The 17,073-nt window shown below is 33.4% G+C and overlaps 1 protein-coding gene and 1 long non-coding RNA gene across 2 annotated transcripts in view; one reads left to right on the forward strand and one right to left on the reverse strand.

Annotated features, from left to right (window-relative positions):
• The window catches only part of LOC128285357 (uncharacterized), a 73,750-nt gene that overhangs the window by 53,868 nt on the left and 2,809 nt on the right, over positions 1-17,073 (forward strand). The gene's annotated exons all lie outside the window — the stretch shown is intronic.
• On the reverse strand, positions 2,155-5,240 carry LOC108451885 (mitogen-activated protein kinase homolog MMK2-like). The gene is made up of 6 exons (XM_017749588.2): positions 4,729-5,240; positions 3,645-3,774; positions 3,426-3,563; positions 2,934-3,266; positions 2,662-2,845; positions 2,155-2,557 (listed from the first exon to the last, which is right to left on the reverse strand). Exons 1-6 carry the CDS (start codon positions 4,905-4,907, stop codon positions 2,385-2,387), a joined length of 1,137 nt encoding a protein of 378 aa, XP_017605077.1. The 5' UTR covers positions 4,908-5,240; the 3' UTR covers positions 2,155-2,384.

Consider the following 17,073-nt stretch of genomic DNA (forward strand, 5'->3'; position numbering starts at 1 on the left):
TGATTATGTTGTTGTTTAATTGTCCTGCTGTTCTTATTCTTTCTATTATTTTAATTAAAGTGAATTAAAACTTTAAATAGGCTTAATTAAACTGGATTAGAACTAATTTTTCCTTCTTAAACAATTTTTTCATGCATATTCGAGTATTCATTTTGATGTCTTACAGGACTTGAATTCCTCATTAACAATATTTAACAAATAACATTTTTAATCCCTACTTTCCCTCAATTTTTTTCTTCATTCATGACTTGAGTGATTAATTATAAGTTGGTTTATTTTTGTGTTTTTGATAAATTAATTAACAAAATTAGAAGCATTCAGCAGTGTTATGCTATAATAAACTTCCATTCTCACTATATTACTTGCTTTACCATTGTGTGTGTGCGTGTGTTTTTTTGTTAATATTATGCATATGTATATAGATCAAGTAAGTGCTTGGTATAGCTAGGTAGCTATATATATATATATATACATTTCTTTTCTTTTACCATAAGAACTGCCTTTTTATAGCTAAATTGAATTAGGAGCATGCCTTTCTTGATAATATTCTTGTGCCAATATTGATATTGAAATTAGTTTTCTAATGTTTAATAAGATAGATTTTTATTTTATTTTATTTTATTTTTTATAAGTATATATTGAGCATTCAATTAATTGTATTGTTCACATGGGTCAAATTATTGATTCAAATCTAAATATTCGTTTGAAATTTGTAAGGGTTTGAACCAAATATTAAGTTTAAAAATGAGCATAGACAAAATAAATTAGGCTCATTTAAAATATGGGTTGATTTTGGATTCCAATAATCAAAGCCCAAATACAATCTAGTCTAACCCATTTTCAAGTTTATAATATATTATTTTTATTATTTTATTTTATATCTTATAAAATTTAATACACTATTCTATAATATAAATATTAAAAATATATATCAAGTTGCTTAGAAATCTTTTCATATGTCTAATTTTTTTTATAATTTGAAATATATTTCAATGGACACATGTCATCATCTTAACATTATTTGTGATTATTTTCTACTAGTAATCTAATTATAGTCTAATTTAATAAATTGCTAGAATTTGATATATTATTAGTAGAAAATTTTATTCAATGAGTAGGGTTTAAATATGGCCACATGTCCTTTTTTTAATTATTTTTTATTATTTGTAGGTATTGCACATTTATTATAGAGTTTTTAAATACCAGTAATAATGTATGGAATAATTTTTCATTAACATATTATATATATTACTATGTGAGTGAAAAAAATTCTGTTAAAAATATTTCCTTTCAAAATTTATTCACCAATAAGTAAAGTGGTAATGAATTTGTATTTTAATACTAATAAACATGTCTTTGATCATTGAATTTGTAATTGGTTTTTTTTAGCATTATTCTCATTTTAGGTTCTTCTCATATATGTTTTTTTAATAGAATATCTAGAATTAACCATAACCCCTCTCTAACCCTTAAATAGGAGGATAATGCGCTTAAGCACACTTAACCTACAGCCTCCTGCACTGACAATAATGCCGATGCCAATCAAACTCAGACTCAATCAATAACTCAATAAAATACTTAAATATAAGTATTAGATAACTATATTATCATAATTTTATGTGCATGAGAATTGGATTTTTCAAGATATAGTGGAGTGTCCACTCATGTAATCCATCCATGCTAGTTAGTTTGTTTAACATTTAAATAAGAGGACAAATGCATTTGAATTCACATTTTATATTAATAACAATATCGATATCAATTACATTAAGACTCAATCAACTACAACTCAAACCAAATAACACCTTATATACATTTTCTAACGTCACATAGACTAGCGCTATCGAAAACCCACACTACCATATATAGGCTTTCAATCTTATGCTACCATAGGATGGAAGTCCAAATAAAATACGATATATATGCTATTCCTAAATATCTCGTAAATTTCAGTTGGTTTTTTTTTTTAATAATAAAAATTCGCTAATTGATCGTCTTGGCAATACAATGACTAATGGAACCAAAACAAAACATGGGTCCATGATCAATACAACATCCATTCACTAAGCAGTATTACTAAAGAAGATCTTTGTCTTTTTTTTTTGTTCATATAGGAACCTAAACTAACATCTGGTCGGGATTATGCCAAACCACTTTGGTACCAAATCTCACAAACAAGTAATATTTAAGCTCCTTGTAGATTAGTTAAGGTTCATATGACAATGAAGCAAAGTTGAATGATGTTCCTAGTTTCTATCAACTTCATTGAATGGTGAAGAACAACATCATATATATATATATATATATATATAGGGAATTCGGGGGAAACAAACCATGATTCCCACTATATATTTTACATAAAATATCTAGAAGGACAGATTCTCTTAATGGACTGGATCTGGATTGAATTGCAAGGATTCCCTCCATATAAGCTCCTTGATGTGATCCTCGGTGCACGATGATTGCTCGAAATCGAAACTGAATGGTCTGGGACAGACAGGCTCGTCGTTGATATCGTGAAGAGATGCCAAGTATGGGTGACAAAGTGCCTCTTCAGCTGCAAAAAAAAAAAAGAAAAAAAGAAAGATGCAAGAAAAATAGATCATAGATATGTACATGGAGAGACCAAACAGAAATGATGTGCTTGAAAATCTAGTTTACCTGTGATTCGTTTGTTGGGGTCAAAGACAAGCATTTTCTCTAGCAGATCAACAGCACCAGGAGACATGTTTGGGAACCGAGCTGAAAATTGTTGCTTCCTACACTGTGGAAGTTGTCTGAAATACCTTCGGGCATTGTTGCTTCGGAGAAATCCGAGGCTAGCGTCATCGGGTGAACCTATCAGCTTTTGGAACAAAAAAAGAATGAACAATGTTAGAAGTGAACCTACGTTTTAAGACCATGGCTAGAATACTTCAACAGAAGTTGAGTACCTCAGTGATGAGTCTCAGCTGATGAACGTAATCTTTGCCTGGAAACAGAGGCTCTCTTGTCATAATTTCTCCGAATATGCAGCCGACAGACCACATATCGATGGCAGCAGTGTATTCGGAACAGTTGAGAAGCAGCTCTGGTGCTCGGTACCAACGAGTGACGACGTACTCGGTCATGAAATCTGTTTCGGAGGTGGTCCTAGCCAATCCAAAGTCCCCGATCTTAAGGTCGCACTTTGCATTCAAAAGCAGACTGCTTGGCTTAAGGTCACGGTGCAAAACATTGGCAGAATGCACGTACTTCAGTCCTCGTAACAACTGATACAGAAAGTACTGGAAAAAAGGTTCCCATTCAGTATCAGATTCATGCTAAATCAAACAAGGTTTTGGTTGTAGTAGTAGTATGATGATGATGATGATGTTAGGAAAACGCAACGTAAAGTATATCGGCAACATATATGAATGTCACCCACAAAGCCTGTTTATCCAAACCTGACAATGATCATCTGTCAATGGCTGGTCGGAGCGGATTATGTGATGAAGATCGGTGTCCATCAATTCATAAACGATGTAAACATCGTTGAAGGTCTCCTTCTTCGGTGGTCGAATGATGTCCTTGATGGCAATCACCTGCAAAAAAAGAGAATTGAGTGCGGGATTTCCAGGCATACATTACACCGTAGAAGAATGATGAATCCTGAGGGAGCTTACATTTTCATGGTCCATGTGACGAAGAAGCTTGATTTCCCTCAGTGTCCTTCTGGCATCTATGATGTTATCAAATGCATTACCGATCTTCTTAATAGCAACCTCCTGACGCGTCTCTGAATTGACAGCAGCACTGAAAATAGAGCAACGAAGAGGTCAAAGTAATTCAGTCCCACATCAGCAATGCATCCAAATGTGAAATGCCAATTGGTATTTAAATAAAAAAGAAATGTCAAGCGATATGAGATTTGAGGAAGGACGTTTTTTGAGAACTTTACTACAGGCATAAGCAGTGCTTCTATTTCATTTTTAGAATATCACGAAATCTTTTTGGTCAAAATATGCTGTTGCTCCCTGTATTTTAGCAAAGTTTGAGTTTTTTAATCCATATACTTAAAAAAAGTTCTCTTTTGGTTATAACTATGCTGTCACTCCCTGTATTTTAGCAAAGTTTACAGATTTAATCCATCTTAAAAAGTTAAAAGTTTTAATTTCTCAAAATTTTAGGGGAAATTTGAAATTCTATTAGTTTTTTCAATTACTACTTTCTGTCACATATATGCTTACTGCTTCATAGTAATTTGTTTTTTAAGTTGGTACGATTATATGCAGGTATTGACAGAAAATTTAAGGAAAAAAATATCGTCAATAATTGAATGGAAAATTGAAGAATTTTTATTTTTTTAACTTTTTCTAAGCAAATATCAAACTTGGGCACATATGTTTTTGAAAAACCTATAAGTTACATCTAACATACACCTAACAATAAGAGAAATAGTGAATGATTTATTTATATGCTACCTATTTATCCATAAACTGAAAATATTAAGAAACAAACAATAAAAAAGGAAGCCCCCTAATCATAATCATAAACATAAAGGACAAAAATTCTATTATCACTCAATTAAATTCAACAAATTACGAAGAAAATGTTCACTTGACTAGGATACATATGATAATATCAACCCACCACGTAAAAGATCACAATCATCAGGGACAAACTTATCTTAAAAAAACTTTGATGGCCTAGATCTAATCAAATTATTTAATTTGTGAGTTTGAGTTAAACATGAAAAAGAAAACTTACCAAACAATGCCATTAGCACCACGACCGATAGGACGAATAGGAGGTACGTACTTACTGGACACCTCAAACAAGTTACCATACACGTTGTAATGAACATATTTTCCTCCGTGTGTCGGCACTCCTTTGATACTGCTTCCCTCCGAGCTTGAATGTTTTGTACTCCCCATTTCCTTTTTCATTTTTTCTGCTTCACCTGCTAACCAGCTCAAAATATGTATATAAATCTTTAAACAAAGAACTCAGACTGGGTTTGTTTCCTTTCAGCGCTATATCTGGAGATTCATTCTTGGCAATTTTGCTTTGTATAATTTTCTTTTCTTTGCGAAACTTTTTGGAAGAGAGTGTTTTTTTTTTTTTTCTTTTGGCTTTGATATGATCAAAAGTTTTATGGTTCGAAAATCCGTGAAATGTAAGGAGACTTTTGTAGTTTTCTTAAGATTTTTTTTTAATTAAAAATAAAATTAGTCCTTCACGCAGCTTAACATGTGGTTTCTTTTAACATCACCCAAGTGAGATATGAGTAGATGGGTGCCAAGTATTTGTTTAGCCAACTGCTTTCGGATATGGTGGTTGTGCTGATCACGGGACGCTTGCTGTCTTAACCCCTGCCCCCTTTTTGCTTGGGAGGCAGCACAGTACATGATGGCAAGTGGCAACTCACCTGCGCCTTTTTTAATCACACTTCTTTTTTTTGGACTATAAACCCATAATTGGAATGGGACTTGATTAAGGCCTAGATTTCTGGGTATACTGTGTGGCTTCATTGGACTATCATGGCCTGCCTTTTGCAGCTGTGCTGGATTGAGGCCCATGTTGTTGAATTATATTGTATGATGGAAAAGAACTATTGGGCGCGCAGTGACTTTGAGTTTTAGGAATGTGATTCATTGAACACTAAAGCGATTTTCTTGGTTCCTCCAAATTCTAATCGCCATCAGAAGGTTGATCAAATTGCTTTGCCAAGTGCAGCACTTGGATTTATTTAATAAATCAACTTAATGCTTCCTTGAGTAGATACGGTAATAAACAAAAAGGTTTGGAAAGATAATTTTACTGGTATATTAATATATTTGGACCTAAATTTATTGTAAATTAAAAGTAGTTGAATATAGAAATAACATTGAAGAGAATGAGATTTGTTAGGCGCGTCCATAATTAACGGATGAAACTTAAGGCTCACACAGTCCAAAGGGTCCAATACACATCTATTAATGATAACCAGCAGCCAGCCAAGCTTCATGCTATAGCTTTTCACCACATAAGCCATACAACAGGTAAGCACTGACAGTTACAATTCTACTAACTAGGTTCATAAGTTGGATTGAGTTTTTTAGATTTTTCATATTAATTTTTTGTTTTAAATTTTAAACTTATTTTAACAAAATAAAATTTTGACTTCTGAAATATAACTTTTAAGAATTTTTAAATTATTTTTACTATTTTAAATATAATTTTTATTTTATATAATAAAAAATAAAATTTACTATAAAAATTTCAATTTAATTTAGAATAATCACAATTTTTAAACTTATATTCCATAAACCATCTTAATACTTCAATACAGATTTTCTAACTTTTGTTTTAAATTTAACCCTACTACCAAACTCGCACCCAACTACCACTACTAAAGTTGTCAGCCAAGCATAAAAAGCACGAGCCAATTCCATGCACTATTTCCTTTGGACCCTTTATTGGTTTGAGATCGGTGAGCAGGGGCGAAACCAGGGGGGCAGGCATGGCCCCGGCCCCCCCTAAAATGGGAAATTTTCATTTAGGCCCTTTAGATTTTTTTAAAATTTTAAATTAGTAAAGGTAAAATTTCACTTTGGCCCCCTCTAAAATTATAAAAATTCAATTTAATCCTTTAAAAATTATAAATATATAGACTATAAAAAATTAAAATTTCTTTCGGCCTCCCAAAATTTTTTTCTGGCTTCGCCCCTGTCGGTGAGAGTTTGGAAGTGCAAACTCCTATGCCTAGTTAACCCTCCTGCAGATCCATCAGAGACCAAGCTACTAGAGTACCCCCCAAAAAAAATTCAAGATATTAGAGTTTATACAAATATAATTTACAATAAAGAAATGATAAGCACGACGCAGGATAAATTTTGGACATATTTTTAAGATTCTATCAGAAAAATCAGATTTCCAAACCGACCATGGTGTATTTTTGTCAAGTCCTGGAGTGGTGATTTACCAAAAACCGACAAGACAACTTAATTTAAGCCGCTAAAGGCTCTTTCCTTGGGAAAAAAATAATAATATCATAGAAATGAGTGAGTTGACAGTTATCGCGCTTTTGTAACGGTAACAGGTAACTAACATAATTTTCATTTGAAGTGCAGATGCAAGATGTTGACGGTTCATAATCAATTCCCCTATTATTTTTTTATCATTCTTTTTCATTATTTTCAACTAAAGAACAGTGAAAAGTTACTTTTGAGTAATCATAATATTTGCATTGAAGTTTTAAATGACCAGTGGACCGACCGGAGATTAAAATTAGTAGTTTTACTTGCAAATTACTCATCTGTCGGAATGATTCGTGTAAAAAAGAAATTAGTATTTCGGTCTTTTCTGGTTATTTCAACACAGTAAAATTAATTTACATTATTTATTTTTTCACATGTCCATCGTATTACTTGCCCTTGAATATTCTATCACAAAACATTTTTTTCTACCATCTTTTGCCTTGAATCAAAATACTTCACACCAAAAAAAAAAAAAAAGTTGAATCAAAATAAAGGAACATTCCGATTAATTCACAAAGTCAAGAAGTAAATTGCAACTTTGACATTGGATTTTAGGGATTAATTCATTACATTTACACAACTGTGATTCGTTTGAGTTGGATCTGAATCTTTTTTATTAAAGAAATGTGACTGTTTCGAGATTTTTTTTGAACTTAATAAGGTATTTAGATGGTGAAATGGTGTCTTGTATTCTAAATATACGATCTCCCTCTTTTAATATTGTATTAAACATTTATGGGTGGCATTAGTCAGCTTTAGGGCTTATTATTATCTAAGATAACTATCGATCGCTTGTTTGCAACTCATGGTGAAGGGTCATTTGGATGCATAAGAGTCCTCAGCGAGTCAAATAATTTCTTGGCTGGTTTTGAAAGGGAAACTTTTGACTAATGAAGAGCTTGTAAAAAGAAACATTACTTGGGATCCTCGTTGTCCGATTTGTTGTAGGGAGGTACAAACGATTCTGCATGTTTTACGGGATTGTAAATTTGCTTAGGATGTTTGGTTTCGTGTTTTGCCTGTTCATAGTGTGACCGGATTTTTTACAATGAAGTGCAACTAGTGGGTAATTGATAATATTCAAAATTGTCTTAATATTGTTGTGTTGAATCTGGAATGGGATTTATTTTTTGCTTTGCTGATTTCGCGTTTTTGGCATGCCCATAATAAATCGATTTTCATTGAAAATGGCGTGTCGCTGGTGGAAATAGTGTCTTATTGTTATGTTATGCTTTGTCTAAGCATATTTTGGATGCAGATCAACACATGAAGTTCGTTGCTGGTAGTTTGGAATTGAATACACATCTTGCATTGGGATGGATTAAAATCAATTGTGACACAACGATGCACTCGAATTCAAATGAGGCATCGATTGGGGGGCTTATACGAGATCATTATGGTAATTGGATGGCGGGGTTTAGTGAATACTTGGGACTGAGTTCAATGTTACGGACAGAATCTCATGCTATTTGGGAGGGATTGTTGGTTGCATGGTTTCGACAAGTTAGTGTGTTGAGATTGATTGTGCTGATGCTGGAACTTTGATCAACTCTTCTTCCCAAGCCTTAAGTGTGTTGGCGGTGGTTAATAGCATAAAGGAACTGTGTAATCGACAATGGACTGTGTAGGTTAGATAGGTGCGACGAGAGGCAAACCAGACTACAAATTCTATGGCAAAATTGGCTGTTGTGGGCTGGTATAAAGTGATTTATTTCAACTTACCTTCAAGAATGGTTATTTCAGGCATTAAAAATGACCTTACCCCATCCTCTTGATAGGCTTGTTTTTATTTCTAAGTTCGATTAGGGTGCAACCCTCTTTATTTACCAAAAAAAGTACTGGGTTTTGTTGCACAAATCATTCAGTTTTCCATCTTGCTTTTTAAGCTACTCTTGATTTTCCTAAATCAATATCATTTTTTCCCTTGTTGAGATTTCACATACTTGGATTTTTACTTCCTCAAGAGGAGTAAAGCATGTTGAAGATTAATGAGATTTCTTACTCGTAGTTTAGTGCTAACCTTGAGACACTTGCAAATTATGAATTAGTTTCCCACATGGCTTCGAATAATGGTTCCTTCAAACCAATCCATTTCATTGCTTTTGACGATACAAAGACAGTCTCCAATTAGTACCTAAGTCCCCACTTGGTACAAAATGTACAAGTAGACTAAACACAGTAATAATTTTTTTTTATCTCTCACTAGACTGGTACCTCAGTCGGTTCTTAGTCCAACTAGTTTCATTGATCGATCTAGTCTGGTTCAGACAACATTGTTTGTGACACAAACTCAATCAAACACTTTATTTATAGTATAAATTTTAAAAAATAAAAACTAGTGAAAAGAATGCATATAATGTAACACCCCTCACTCGATCCGAGTAAGAAATGTTACATTTAAACACTAAACTCACCACTTAAACATATTCTTGTTTCATTATAATCGAGGTAACTTATAAACTCACATATAATTCACTTTTTTTTACTAATAAACCTAAATACATGCCAAACTAAAGTAAAAAATATATATACCAAAGGGCTTGAACTTGAAGTTTGAGGAGTGATATGATTCGAATTGAAGTAGCAATCCCCAATTCTTTTCAAAACTTAGCTATCACCGATGGATCACATCACGACGTACGAACGCCGAGCAGAGAATCAACATAAAATTACCAAAAATAAGCTTAACTGCAAGTGGGACTTCACTAAAATATTTTATTTCACTATTTTAGCACACTTAGTAATTTCTGATCATTTTACAATTTAATCTCTAAATTCATGAAAATTAAATATTTACTTTTATAACACTTTAATTGTAACACCCTCAACCTGATTGAATTCGCCGGATCCGGATTTCGGGTGTTACCACACAAATACAGACATAAATTTGAACTATTATTACAATTAAAGCATGAATTATTACAAATTTGATTGATCACATAAACAACATTGACATATACCAAGATAAGTGGAGTAATTTAATTACCAAAGTTATCATCTATTATTATAATTTATTACATTGAAAACTAAGTGTAGAATCTTATGTAGTATGACTGATTAATAAAACGCCATCAAGCTTGCTCTGTATGCATAATAATTCGATACGTTACTCCATTGGCGTAATCTTGGCATCGTCCCTCCTAGCGCAGATTTACATCAACCAACCAGAAACATAATGCACACAGATAAGTTCATAAGAACTTAATGAGAAAAACACAATTTACCTTAGTTGAAACATGCATAATGTAGGTGATGGTTCATTACATCTATCTTACAATTCTTTGACATCTGACTTACTTCTGGCGAATACTTCCCACATTCTGATATTTTATACACGCTAGTTACCATACTTTACTTGGGATTCATTTCCTTCTCCCATCTATGACTTTGATTCTTCACTTATATCCTTAAATCTTAACCTTCACATATCTATACCAATTTCCTTTTTAGAGATAAATGCAACCAAAATGTCATTTCATGCACATACATAACTCAGAACTTGTAACGGCCTAATTTTCAGTGGTGTCGGAAATGGTGATTTGAGATCACTAAATTCGACAAATAAGATTGAACAAGATAGTAATTTAATATTTATGAGTCAAGTAAGAATTTAGAAGAATTTGTGAAATGGTGAAATTAGTGAATTAAAAGAATTTATTAGGTCAACGGGTCAAAAATGAGGTATCGAGACCTCAAAGTTGAAAATCGAGCTATAAATATTTTTATAAATATTTATGGAGTGTCATTGAGTTAGTATTAAAGTTTAGTTAGAAAATTTTAACGTTTGGATGGCTAATTAATTAAAAGGACTAAATTGAAAATAGCACAAAATTTGTTAAATTGTGAGTAAATAGCTTAAGTATTTAAAAGATGGATTTAAAGAGCAATTAGACCCAAAGGTTAATGGCTGGACGGTTTGGGTATGAAATAAGCAAGAAAACAATGTGAACAAGGGCAAAATTGGAAATAGCATAAAAGTTAATAGTTAAATAATGATGTAATTGAAAAATCTAGACATTTCTTCATATTTTCTCAGCTAAAACGCCATAGAAGGTCTGTAGAAAGCTGGTTTTCATATTTTACATCATGTGAGTTTAATTCTTACTTTTCTTGATAATTTTTATGTTTTATGACTTTTACAATTAGGTCCACTTGTAGAATTCATTAGTTTTTGATTTTATGGGTGAAATTGGAAGTTACCCTGGATGGATAAGGGAATTTTATGATGAATTATTATGAAATTTAAGTTCTAATTTTATATTAAGGTGGTTTTATTAAGTGATTTTGATAGGAAATGATATTTAGGACCTAATTGTGAAAAAGTTGTGAATTGAAGGTTTCTGTTGAAATTAAGAATATAAAAGGTTTTGAAATAGTTTATAATGATAAAATAAAGTGTTAATTGAGAAAAATTAGTTCAATTGATGGGTGAATTGAGAAGGGACTAAATTGTGAAAATTGTAAATTTTGGGGTAAAAGTGCAATTTCGAAATTTGAACAGCATAAATTGTGAAGTGAAATAGAATTGAAATGGATGCTAATGAAGGAATGATTTTATAATTATAGATCAAGAAAACGAATGAATCGTGGAAAGGAGAAAATTCAAGAATAGTCCCAATTTCTCGACTTTTACAAATTAGTCCAGGTAAGTTCATATGGCAAAGTTCAATGTTTTGATATGAAAATATTATGATTGTTAAAGTATTTTATTGTTGATGAATACTATCAATTTGCATTAACTAATGAATAATGTGTAACTAAAAGTACAAATTAGTAGGAACAATGGATTTGAGTGCTTCTATTCGTGACCACGATGAGTTGACGAAACATATGTGACAAGTGTGCCCGTTTAAGACCATAGCTGGGCTATGGCATCGGTGCAATGTGATAATGTGACTCCGTATAAGACCATAGCTGGGCTATGGCATCGGTATAATGTGATAATGTGATTCCGTATAAGACCATGTCTGGGATATGGCTTCGGTATGATATGTGAACCGTGTAAGACCATGGCAAGGCTATGGCTTCGTGTGTGATGCGATCAATGTGAAAGTCCATGGTTTACTATGGCAATGTGATAATGAAGCACTCAATTCCTTATTGTTCCCTAATTTGACAATGAAGTAAATGAGAAATGGGCCTAAGGGAGTTAAATTGTGAGTTGCCATATGGAAATTATTCCAATGAGTTATTAATGAAATTGTGATTTGGAGGATGAAATAGTTAAACTAATAGATATATGATTGTGTACGATATTTGATATGATTTGTGTTTATATGCCTATGAGCTTACTAAGCTTCAATAAGCTTACTTGTGTGTGTTTAATATTTTATGTAGATTGACTTGAAGTGAAGTGGGTAGATCGGATCAACACAACAGGGCACACTATTCAGATCAATTCCGGTAGTTTTTGTTTTATGTTTAAAGATTTATATGGCATGTATAGAGTTTGAATGAATTGAAGTAAAGATGTTATAAACTAGTTAACAATATTTGTACTAAAATAGTTTTCGGTAAGTAGCAGTAGTTTGATTTTGAAAAATCACTAAAAATAGTAGAAATGGAATTAAATAATGAATAAATTATGGAATCGAATCTTGATGAGTCTATTTTCATATGGAAGAAGCAAAACAGGTATATGAGCTATATTTTATGAGATGTTTAAATTTTTGTGAAACAGGGCCAGAGCGATTTCTGGATCCCTGTTCTGACTTTGGAAATTCACCATAAATTTTACAAAGATAATTAGAAGTCATACTTTATATGTACAGATTCCTTATTGAGTCTAGTTTTATTAGAGACAAACGGAATAGTCATTGAAGCTCTGTACAGAGAGATATCTGATTTGTAATACACAAAGGTCAGAGTAGTCAAACCCTGAAACAGGGAGATTTTAAATAATAAACTGTACTAATTGACTTGACCAAAATTCTAGAAAAAATTGGTAAGTAGATATATGAGTATAAATTCAGAGAAAATTTACGGATTTGGATTTCGAGTTTTATAACTCGAGATATGAATTATTTAGAAACTATGACACAGTTGGACAGCTTGTGCGAAAAGTATTATATAAATTATCTAAATTTGGTTAAGTGCTCAAATAAGTTTAGTAGTGCCTTGTGCTCGACTCCGCAACGGTCTCGGGTAAGGCGTTACATTTATTGGTATCGAGCTTGGTTTAGCCGATTCTCGGAATATGTATAATGTGAAAAGTGTCTAGAATTACATGCCATATAAATCGTGATAGTGTCTTGTGTATGATCCGATCTAATCCTTGTTTTTATTATAGATTATCTTGATTTGAAAAGATGTCGATAGACCGAACAAACCGAGCAAGAAGAAGTTAATAGCGAGTACAAATCTCGAACAAGGAACAAGTAGTGAAGCTCGATTTCATTGATGCGAGAACAAGAACTCAAAATATGATTTATGGATTCATGAATCGGTGGTATAATGAGAATGTGCGAGAAAGAAATCAGACTCCGCAACCTCCTCCCCCTATCTCAACATCTGTAGTACCCCCGGTTGCTCCTCCACCTCCTCCGACAACTGAATCTGGCAAACGTTCTCCATTTGAAAAGCTCGAAAACATGGGGTGAAGAATTTGGGGAAGAACAGACGATGACCCCGTTAAAGTGAATATTGGTTACAAAGTATAATGAGGGTTTTTAAGCAAATGGCGTGCTCACCAGATGATTACTTAATATGTGCCGTGTCATTATTGAAAGAAGAAGCTTATAACTGGTGGGAAACAATAGAAGCTGTTGTCTTATTTGAGAAGATCACTTGGGAATTTTTCAAAATGAATTTAAGAAGAAATATGTCGGTAGAAGATATCCGGATAAGAAGAAAAGAGAATTTCTCGACTTGCGACAGGGAAACAAGTCAGTGGCTGAATATGAAAGAGAATTTGTTTATCTGAGCAAATATGCTCGAGATAGTACCCACTGAAGAAGAAATGTGTATCAGATTTGAAGAAGGGCATAATGATGAGATTAAAATGATGATAGGGGGCATTGAGATACGAGAATTTGTTGTTCTATCAGATCGTGCTCAGAAGCTTGAAGAAGTATATAATAAAAAGATGCAACGAGATAGAAGAAGTAAAGAATCTTTCAAAAGAAGTGCATCTAAGTTATTTTCTACTTTACCGGTGAAGAAATCTAAAGAGGAATTCAATGAGCCACTTGATTACCGAAAGATAAGGAAAAAGTAGGCCAAGACAATCGATTACAAAGCATCCGACAGACTGCTTTGTTAGTGTGGGTAGTGTACAAAATACCCAAAGGCCCAAGTGTCAACATTGTAGAAGAAGTCACCCGGTGAATGTAGAAGTAAATTAGGGCTTGTTATAAATGTGGGGCCACCGATCACTTTATTCGTGATTGTCCCCAATTACAAGTAGAAGAAGTGGAACAGAGGAGAAACCGAAAATTCTTCCTCAAAAGGAAGACGCTCTGGTCGGAAAGCGTTTCTGAGGGCTACTCGTTCGGGTATGAAAGATACGCTAGCCGATCGAAGTTAGGGCTCTGCTCGTACTTATGCCATTCGAGCGAGAGAAGAAGCAATGACTCCGGATGTAATTGCTGGTACTTTCTATCTTTATGATGTTCCTGTATGCTTTAATAGACCCGGTCTACTCATTCATATATTTGCACTATGTTAGCATCTGAAAAGAACTTATTTGTTGAGCCTCGATTATGATGTACAAGTTACAAATCCGTTAGGTCAAAGTGTGGTAGTTAATTTAATATGTCATAACATCACTTTGAAAGTTAAAAATGTGATTTCCCCGATTTGATCTTGCTACCTTTCGGAATTTGATGTTATCTTGGGCATGGATGGTTAATGAAACATGACGCAATAGTGAATTGTCGAGAAAAACGAATTAGTTTGAAATGTCAAAAGGAGACATTATTTTGGTTGAGTCTGGAAATTTGGATGACATGGTTAGAATGATTTCCTTTATGTCCTTTCGTAAATTGTTGCGTAAAGGAAATGAGGCTTATTTAGCCTATATTCTTGATACTCAAGTTCGAATCAAAGTTAAAGCAACTATCTATTGTAAATGAATTCATGGATGTATTTCTGAAGAATTACCGGGGTTACCACCGATAGAGAAGTTGAGTTCGTGATAGATGTGCTTCCTGAACAGCCCCATATCGGTGACACCGTATAGAATGGCTCCAGCAGAATTAAGAGAGTTAAAACGCAGCTTGCAAGAGTGTTAGACAAAGGGTTTATCGGATCGAGTATGTCGCCGTAAGTGCACTGTCTTATTTGTGAAAAGAAGGATGGTTCATTGAGGTGTGCATAGATTACGAGCAAATTGAATAAGGTAACAATTAAAATAAATATCCTTTGCCTCGTATTGATGATTTATTCGATCAGCTTAAGGATGCTACAAGTGTTTTCAAAAATAGATCTCAGATCCGGTATTATCGATTAAAGGTAAAGGAATGTGATGTACCAAAAGCGACTTTTAGAACTCGGTATGGTCATTATGAGTTCTTAGTTATGCCATTCGGTTTGACAAATGCTCCTGCTGCTTTTATGGATTTAATGAATCGAATTTTCCAGTCTTACCTAGATAGATTTGTGGTTGTGTTTATTGACGATATACTGATCTATTCAAAGACAGAATCCGAGCATGCTCAGCACTTGAGAATTGTACTACAGATATTAAGGGAAAAACAGTTATATGCAAAATTTAGTAAATGTGAATTTTGGCTTCATGAAGTGGGATTCTTGGGTCACATTGTGTCAGTTGATGGTATACGGGTAGATCCGAGTAAGGTGTCAGCGGTGATTAATTGGAAAACTTCAAAGAATGTTACGGAAGTGCGAAGTTTCCTTGGATTAGCTAGTTACTATCGTCGATTTGTGAAAGATTTTTCATTGATTGCTTCACCGATAACTAAATTATTACAGAAGAATGTTGAGTTTGTATGGTCTGATGAGTGCCAACAAAGTTTTGATCAATTAAAGAAAATGTTGACAGAGGCTCCGGTGTTAACTCAGCCTGAATCAGGTGTGCCATATGTAGTATATAGTGATGCGTCTCGAATGGTTTAGGTTGTGTATTGATGCATCAGAAAAGTTGTAGCATATGCTTCTCGACAGTTGAAACCACATGAGAGGAACTACCCTACACATGATCTTGAGTTAGTTGCCATAGTATTTGCTTTTAAAATTTGGAGACACTACCTATATGGAGAGAAATGTTATGTGTATCTGAGACCATAAAAGTTTGAAATATTTAATGTCGCAGAAAGAGCTGAATTTGAGCAGAGGCGATGGTTAGAGTTGTTGAAAAATTACGATCTTATCATTGATTATCATCCGGTAAGGCAAATGTAGTGGCAGATGCACTTAGTCGAAATCATCATTATTTGCTCTTGAGCGTTAAATGCTCATTTGTGCATTAATGAAAATGGTTCTATATTAGTTGAATTAAAGACAAAACCAGTATTCTTTCAACGAATTCAGAACCGCAAGATAAAGATCCGAAGTTGGTGTTGAAACGACAAATGGTTCGGATAATTTGAACTTAGATTACTCTATTGATAATAGTGGTATGTTATACCATCGTAATAGAATTTGTGTCCCGAATAATCTAGAATTGAAGAAGGATATCTTATCGAGGCTCATAGTAGTATGTACTCGATTCATCCGGGTAGTACGAAGATGTATTGTGATTTGAAAAAATGTATTGGTGGCTGGTATGAAACGGAAATTTGTGAATTTGTGGCAAAATGTTTAATCATCAACAGTAAAAGTGAACATCAAGTGCCTCTGTGTTTGTTACAACTCGTAATGATTCCGAATGGAAGTGGGAACATGTGACGATGGATTTTGTATCTGGATTGCCGGTGACTCAAGAAAAAGATTCGATTTGGGTGATAGTAGATGATTAACTAAATCGGTAGCATTTTATTCCGGTCGTAATGATTTTTCACTTGATAAGTTAGCGGAATTATATGTGTCGAAATTGTGAGATTACATGGGGTGCCGACATCAATTATTTCGATCGAGATCCGAGGTTTACTTGAGATTTTGGAATAAACTACAGGAAGCTTTAGGTACTAAGTTA

This window comes from Gossypium arboreum, chromosome 12 (assembly GCF_025698485.1).
Source record: "Gossypium arboreum isolate Shixiya-1 chromosome 12, ASM2569848v2, whole genome shotgun sequence".
Taxonomy (NCBI): domain Eukaryota; kingdom Viridiplantae; phylum Streptophyta; class Magnoliopsida; order Malvales; family Malvaceae; genus Gossypium; species Gossypium arboreum.